Raw genomic sequence first — 7,854 nt, forward strand, 5'->3', positions numbered from 1 at the left:
TGCAAGACCTGCACACTAAAAACTGGAAAATATTGCTCAAATTAAAGAGCTAAATAAATGGAAAATTTGTGTTCATGGATTAGAAGATTCAATCTTACTTAAAGACATCAATTCTAAAACTGATATACACTCTCAACATGCGTGCCTGCATGCTCAGTCACTTCAGTTGTGTCCAACTCTTTGGGACCTTAGGGACTGTAGCCCTCCAAGCTCCTTGGTCCAAGGGATTCTCTAGGCAAGAATACTGGAGTCAGTTGCTCAGCCCTCCTCCAGGGGCTCTTACTGACCCAGGGATCAAACCTGTATAGCCTTTGGCTCTTGCATTGCAAATGAATTCTCTACAACTGAGCCACCAGCCACCAGGACAGCCCCACATTCTCAGTGTAACTCCAATCAAAATCTGAGTAGGCATGTTTGCAGTTTAATAAGCTGATTCCAAAGTTTTTCTAAAAATGCAAACAATCTAGAATAGCCAAAACAATTTTGAGAAAGAAAGAGGATTAAGACTATCAGATTTCAGCTGAGTATAAAGGTAGGAAATGGTAACCCACTCCAGTGCTCTTGCCTGGAGAATCCCATGGACGGAGAAGCCTGGCAGGCTACAGTCCACAGGGTCGCAAAGAGTTGGACATGACTGAGCGACTTCACTTACTTACTTACTTGTAAAGGTATAATAAGGCTGTGTGCTATCAAGAGAAACAAAAGCCCACATTCATTGAGACTTGTATATAAATGTCCGTAGTAGCTGTATTTAAAAGAGCCAAAAACTGGAAACAATCCAAATGTCCATCAACCCAAACGCGGAAGGATTAACTATAGGATAACCATACAAGGGAATGTGCATGCTTGCTCAGTCGCTTCAGTCAGGTCCAACTCTGTGACCCGCCAGGCCCCTCTGCCCATGGGATTCTCCAGGCAAGAATACTGAAGTGGGTTACCAGGCCCTCCTCTAAAGAATCTTCCTGACCCAGGGATCAAATCCCTGCTCTCCTGCACTGCAGCTGAATTCTTTACCATTGAGCCACCAGAGAAGCCCGCAAGGGAATACTGGTCAGCAATAAAGGAGAATAAAAATACACAATATAGATGAATCTCAAATAAACCTGCTGAGTTAAAGAAGCCAAATCCCTCCTCCACAAAACAGCACAGTACAACAGAAAGCTGACCAGCAGCTGCCTAGGGACGGGGGTGGGGAGAGGGGACTGCCTGCAAAGGAGCATGAGGCAGTGATGACTGTGGCGGTGGTGGTTACACAGTTACAGATACATGTCAAAACTCGTCAAACTGTACACTTAAAATTGGTGAATCTTACTCCATATAAATTATGCCTCAATAGAAAGAAAGTCATAAGGCAGCATTGTCTTTTAATAATAGAAACAAGATTTTCTTTTCATATTCATGAAAGAATACAGGCAAGAATTACTATTTACTTAATACTGTTAAGAAATCTATATTACCTTATACAATTCTGTAAACTTTAGCATGATGAAACAACCAAAAACACTATGTGAATGGTTCTTTTACATCTGCGTCTCCTTTAACTAAACAATCAATGGAAATCTACAAAAGAATTTTCAAATGCTGAACAGAAGTACTTATTCAAGATGAAAATCAACAAGCAACATAGGATTTAACTAGGAAATCCAGTAGCAAGCTTGTAACTGGCCATAAGGTTATCTAAGCCTGCCAGCTTCCAAAGAACTGGGGGGAAAAGAAAGGATAAAGGAGATTTAAGAACATGAAACAGCTCTTATGCCAACCAATACTTAACAATGGCAATTCCAATGATTCTAATTCTATTCTTACATAAAGAACCTTGCAAGAATCAAGAATATAGAGACTGTTCCTTAAAAATATGTCAGTCAGTAATTGGAAACATAAAGAGGACATTTTTATCTCACAAAGTTCTGTCAGGGGAGCACTACTTACCTGATTAATTCTCCTGAGGTAAAATGTTTTTCTCATTAAGTCTCAAAAAATAACAAATAATTTACTTGTATTTTATACTATGAAGCTTTTTAAAGTATATCTCTTTATTAATCCTCAATCTTTAAAATTAGAAAACAAAATCTGTACCATAAGCAATAAATGAGGACACAAATATTTACAAGGAGAAAAAAAGACAAGTGTAAGCAATTTCCAGTTAAATAACCACAGCGATAACTAATATGCATATTACACATATCTGGTTAGAACAGGCAATGTGCTACTTTATCTTCTAATTGATGTTGTCATATGTTAGTTTACAGCTTGAAAAAAGATATTTAAGATCTCAAATAGATTAACCATTCCTTTTGTAAAGTAAGACTACAAGTAATAATCATATTCAGTTTCTTCTTCAAGTTCTACACACACTCACATATTCCTTCTCTTTGCAGTGCCCTTTCCACTTATCCCACCCATCTAGATTCTTCCCATCTCTCACCACCTATCTTAATTGGTACATGTTCCCTGATCCCTTGAGCCAGAAACTCTGTATTCTGAAACCCCATAGCTCTTTTCTGTAGTCTCTTATAGCATTTAACACTTTCTACCTTGCACTAGACTTCAAGTACAGTAAACCATCTTCTACTAGGAGTATCCTTGAAAAGAAGGACCACACTTTATGCTGCCTTGTCACCCTCAGAGCTCATAGTACCTGAAACTAAACATTTAGTAAATGTGCTACCTAAAACACAGAGGAAAACAATAATTTTTAGGCACTCTGTGCCCCACAATGCCTTGGGAGATATAAAAGGAAATTAACACCAATGATAGTGACCTGCTCTAAATCTGAGAGACAGAGACAAGCAAACAGATTAATACAATATATTATAACTGTGATAAGTGTTATAATAGGAGATGAACAGGGTGCTCTGAAGGGAACATTAGAGCTAGGGCATTAAGTATGTTGAAAATTGTTCTAATTTCACAAACTATGTTAGGAAACCAAGTCTAGGTTTCTGAAGGGCCAAAAGAAGCTTTCAAGGGGGCTATAGTAAGAGCACCTTTAATCTTGAAATTTTTTCTTAAGCTGAAACTAACACTCCACCTATATAACAACCTTACTTGCAAACAGAGAGTAACAATTTTCTCTGTATTCTTGGTACAACCCTCTGCAATAACCAGGCCTGGTCTTACTACATTTACACAAATTTGTCCATCCTATCCTCTTACACTTGTTTGAATTGTGCACCAACTCCAAAAAGCACATGCCATTCCCATGCCCCAAACTCTGCGGATCTGAATCTATTTAACCTCTAAGGTTCTTGTCAAGGCCCACTTCCTGATCTATCCCCCAAGAGTACTACATCCCCCAAATGTATATTCTAATATTACTACTATCTGTACCTCTCTTTTTTAACAATTAATGATGAAGGTAATTCTTAAACATTGTTTTTTACAACTTAGAATTAAACACAATAGAACTCATACCCCAGAGGTGCTACTTCCTTACAATGTGAAGCTGGGCCAGCTACAACACTTTCTTGAACCATAGTTTCCTCTCCATTAAAATTAGGATTTAACTGGGTGATGTGTACATATGCCTAATACACACATACATTCATACTACATATAATACATTAAATATATGTAATTTTAATACTAATTTGTATTTAATATTAATATTTAATTTTATTACTCTTATTTCAAGGAGGAAGATGCAAACTCTAAAACTCAAAGTAAGAGCTATCAAACATGAACAAAGTGGGTACTAAAAACTGTATCAATTAGTCGATGTAAAGGAGCCTCACAACTTTCAAATGTGCTCTCAAGACAACTCACACAAGACACCCTCAGCAGAATTTCTCATGTCTTCTATGGAAAACCACGAAAAATTCACAGGCGAAAAGACACAACCAGTTACAGAGGTCCTAGGATGGTGGCCCTACCACTGACATATTTCCCAAGGGTTTATCTGCCTCTGTGCAACCCAGAAGGAAGGGAAGAAATACCCTCTATTATATAAGTCAAATAGTACATCAATTTAACATTTTTTTTTAAACCTGCATTATCCCTAGGAGACAAGCAAAACCACTTCTGCATATTTCAGCCTCGGAAGAGAAAGTCCAAGTGGGATGGGGCTGAGTCATCTATTAAAAATCATCAACGCCTGCCCCACCCTGGAAAGGGGACACTGTTGAGACCATTTCCAGCCCGATCAGGGACTTCGCACGCTCTGCCCCCACCTCATCCTTTTTGAAGTCCCCACCTCGGGCGCCTGTCCCGGCACTAGGCGCAACCTGGCATCCGGCATCCCCACACCAGGGTCCACGCCGGTCTCTCGTCCCTGGTCAGACTCCGACCCCCGTCCGGCAACTGCACTCACCCGGGCGGTGACCTTATACACCGTGTAGCCCCTCGGGTGTCGCTGGGGCTCGGTGACAGTGTAGAATCGGGCCAGATCGGCACCCCGCTCGCGGGGAGAGGTCATCCTCCCGCCGCCTCTGCCGCCGCCGCCTGCCGGGGATCATCAGTGCAACCCGGCGCCGCCGCGGTTCTCTGAAGCAGCAGCCAGGCGGCGAGGGGGCGGTGGCTCATCGGCGGCGCCTCCGCCGCTGGGCTCTGCTTCCGGGGTCGCGGGAAAGCTTCCGGGTCAGACCCGGGCTCCAATCCTGGGACGGAGACTCCACTTTAGACCCGGACCCCCATCGCCAGCCTGAGCCTGGCAAGTGAACGAGGATCAGGCAATGGCACCGCCCGCGGCGAGACAGAGAGATACCCCAGCCTAGTATCTTCTTTTCTTCCTATTGGCGGCCCATTGGTTTAAATACCCACAACCCCTGAACTCTTATTTCAAGACAAACCCCGTCCATCTGTGCACCTGTGTTTATACCACCACAAAGTGAAAGTGAAGTCGCTCAGTCGTGTCCGACTCTACGCGACCCCATGGACTGTAACCTAACAGGTTCTTCTGTCCATGGGATTTTCCAGGCAAGAGCACTGGAGTAGGTAGCCATTTCCTTCTCCAGGTGATCTTCCCAACCCAGGTCTCCCACATTGCAGGCAGACGCTTTACCATCTGAGCCACCAGGGAGGCCACAAAGTGAAAGTCGCTCAGTGTCCTGATTCTGCGACCTCAAGGACTGTACAGTGCATGGAATTCTCCATGCCAGAGTACTGGAGTGGGTAGCCTTTCCTTTCGCCAAAGGAATCTTCCCAACCCAGGGATCGAACCCAGGTCTCCTGCATTGCAGGCAGATTCATTACCAGCTGAGCCACAGCAAGCCTCCCAAATTTAAAAAAAAAAAAAAAAAAAAAAAAGTTGCCTGTCTGAAGAGGTTTGTAAGGATTAAGCTTCAACCCACTGCACTGTGCTCACTGACAGTACACCCTGAGGGGAATTCAAACTAGGGGAAATTAACACGCATTCCCTGCTTTGAGTATACTAACCCTCGGGTAGTTGCATATCTAAGGGAAAATTTCATAGATGTCGTGGTCCAGGCGTGGGTTGGAAAGGAGTTTCCAGGCATGAGACAGAGTGAGAGGGAAAGTAAAGTTTATTAGAGTGGGAGATGCTGTTAGAATAGCGGGCCTGCTCAAGGGAGAACCTACGTTGAATGGGGGTCCTTAGTCCACTTTTATACCCAGGATACAAGTAATGAGATACGGGTCTTGCAGTCATTTGCTGATTGGATGAGGCACGTATACTGGGTGGGGAAAGAGTAGAGCAAATACCTTCTCCCTATGGGATAGGAGGGGAGACAGGTTATACTGTTCCATTAATACTGTATATATAATATACACAAAGTGAAGTCACTCAGTCGTGTATGACTCTTTGCGACCCCATGGACTGTAGCCTACCAGTTTCCTCCATCCATGGGATTTCCCAGGCAAGAATACTGGAGTGGGTTGACATTTCCTTCTCCAGGGGATTTTCCTGACCCAGGGATCGAATCCGGGTCTCCCGCATTGCGGGCAGACTCTTTACCGTCTGAGCTGCCAGGGAAACCCATATGATATACACAGTATATAGTATATAATATATACTGTTCCATGGGGGAGGAAAGGACGATAAGAGTCTGGTTTTTCTGTTCCTGCATTCCAAGACCCTCCTTGGTTTTATCTGCTCTTTCTTCCTTGGGTCACCACATTCCTCCTATTTTTAGGGCCAGTTCTTTGGCCTCTTTTGATACCCTGCTCATGTCTAACTACCTACCCATTTCACTTCTTAGGTATTTGGGAACCCAGGCTCAAGGGAAAAGGGGCCATGACCGCTCTGGCTTCTTCAGGCTGTACAGGGGCATAGTGGAGCTCTGGGTTCCTTTTGCCTGCCCTCTGTCAGGGTGCATTTACAAAGGGAGATGAAAGTCCATGGAGTGATAAGGCAGCTTGTTTCAGCATCGTCTGGGTGTTGACCAGGGAACATTCTCGTCATACTACCACTTGGAGATTTGTTGTATTCTAGAAGAAACAACGAGAAAGTAAAAGGTACTTGGCCCAGAGATTAACAGAAGGAGAAAAGCTGCTGAGGAGCTAGCCAAAAGAATCAGGACTAGACATTGGTTTGTGACATTAGCGTTTCTCTAGGTATGAGAAGATGCAAGAATTTGGGCTCATAAAATCTTAACCTGAAAACATGTGACTATCTGAAGGCCAGTTCTTGTGGGTTTTTCCCAAGCACAGAGTGCCTTATTTCTGATCTCCACCCTGAACTCCTTTCAGGGGATGTTGAAGGTCAGCAGCTTGCAGTGGTCATGATGTAATCCTTGCAGAGGCAGCTGGCAAGTGCCAATTTCCAGTCAGCAGGGTCCCCTCATAATTGACCATGCTTTGGGGGCATTTCATGGCCATTGTGTCCCACAGTGCTGGGAAGGTTCATTCCCAGGTCTAATGAAGATTCCATTGACAGGCCATTCAGTGTGCTGTTATTGGACCAGGGCTTGCGAGCAGCAAAAGTCTCTGGACCATGCCTGTCTGATTAGCCTCTTGGTCCAAGAAAATATTCCCTCTTATTGCTTCTTCCCATATCTAGAGTTACATTATTACAATCACTGATCTCATATGGAACTGCATATCAGCATTTTATCACAGGTCAGTCACACATTTGGTGATATAAGAAACAATCTTCTGAAACAAGTGACATAGAAAACAATATACCTATACTTAGCAGTTATTAGTAAGGTCATAAGTCAGTCAGATAGGATCATATAAGTCACTGTGAAATAATATATTCACTTAGCCAAAGTAACAAGATTTCAGAGGTAAACATAGAACAGATCACTTCAGAGGTAAAGAAACTTAAAATCCATTATGAAAGGCAGTTCAAGAAATCAAGAAATCTTGTATTTATGCACAAAACTCTTCCCATGAGTGCACTTTCCATCAAACCTTCTTAACACTTTCTGTACCCGTTACTTTGTTCTCCCATCCTGAAACAGCCACTTGTAAGTCAGACTTACTTCGTTTTCCCTTCATAAAATGTAATTTCATTCCTCATGCCTTCTTTACTGAAAACACACATCGTACTTTCCTTAAGCAACCAAGAACTGACCTTTATATTAGCATTCTACAGATTGGTGAACATAAATACCAGTGACAATTTCTAAAAAAATTCTAGAGAACATCTCAGGATGGCATCAAATATTATTCATTAATAGTCCAAAATCTCTAGTTTCTCTGTAAGAGGAAGTTAGTGAAGAAGGCAATGGCAACCCACTCCAATACTTTTGCCTGGAAAATCCCATGGACGGAGGAGCCTGGTAGGCTGCACTCCATGGGGTCACTAGAAGTCGGACAGGACTGAGCGACTTCTCTTTCACTTTTCACTATCATACATTGGAGAAGGAAATGGCAACCCACTCCAATGTTCTTGCCTGGAGAGTCCCAGGGACGGGGGTGCCTGGTGGGCTGCCGTCTCTGGGGCAGCACAGA

General features: G+C 43.0%; 1 protein-coding gene across 3 annotated transcripts in view; it reads right to left on the bottom strand.

Moving 5' to 3' along the window:
• RPS6KC1 (ribosomal protein S6 kinase C1) overlaps nt 1-4,556 on the bottom strand; it is a 212,635-nt gene extending 208,079 nt beyond the window's left edge. Inside the window, exon 1 of one of the 3 annotated variants that reach the window (XM_013970381.2) lies at nt 4,310-4,556. In XM_013970381.2, coding sequence (XP_013825835.2) covers nt 4,310-4,414 — 105 coding nt within the window. In that variant the 5' untranslated portion in view covers nt 4,415-4,556. The remainder of the gene's footprint in view (nt 1-4,309) is intronic. The other 2 variants (XM_018060738.1, XM_013970383.2) reach the window with 2 other exon arrangements.

The sequence above is a fragment of the Capra hircus genome, chromosome 16, assembly GCF_001704415.2.
Source record: "Capra hircus breed San Clemente chromosome 16, ASM170441v1, whole genome shotgun sequence".
Classification (NCBI taxonomy): Eukaryota; Metazoa; Chordata; class Mammalia; order Artiodactyla; family Bovidae; genus Capra; species Capra hircus.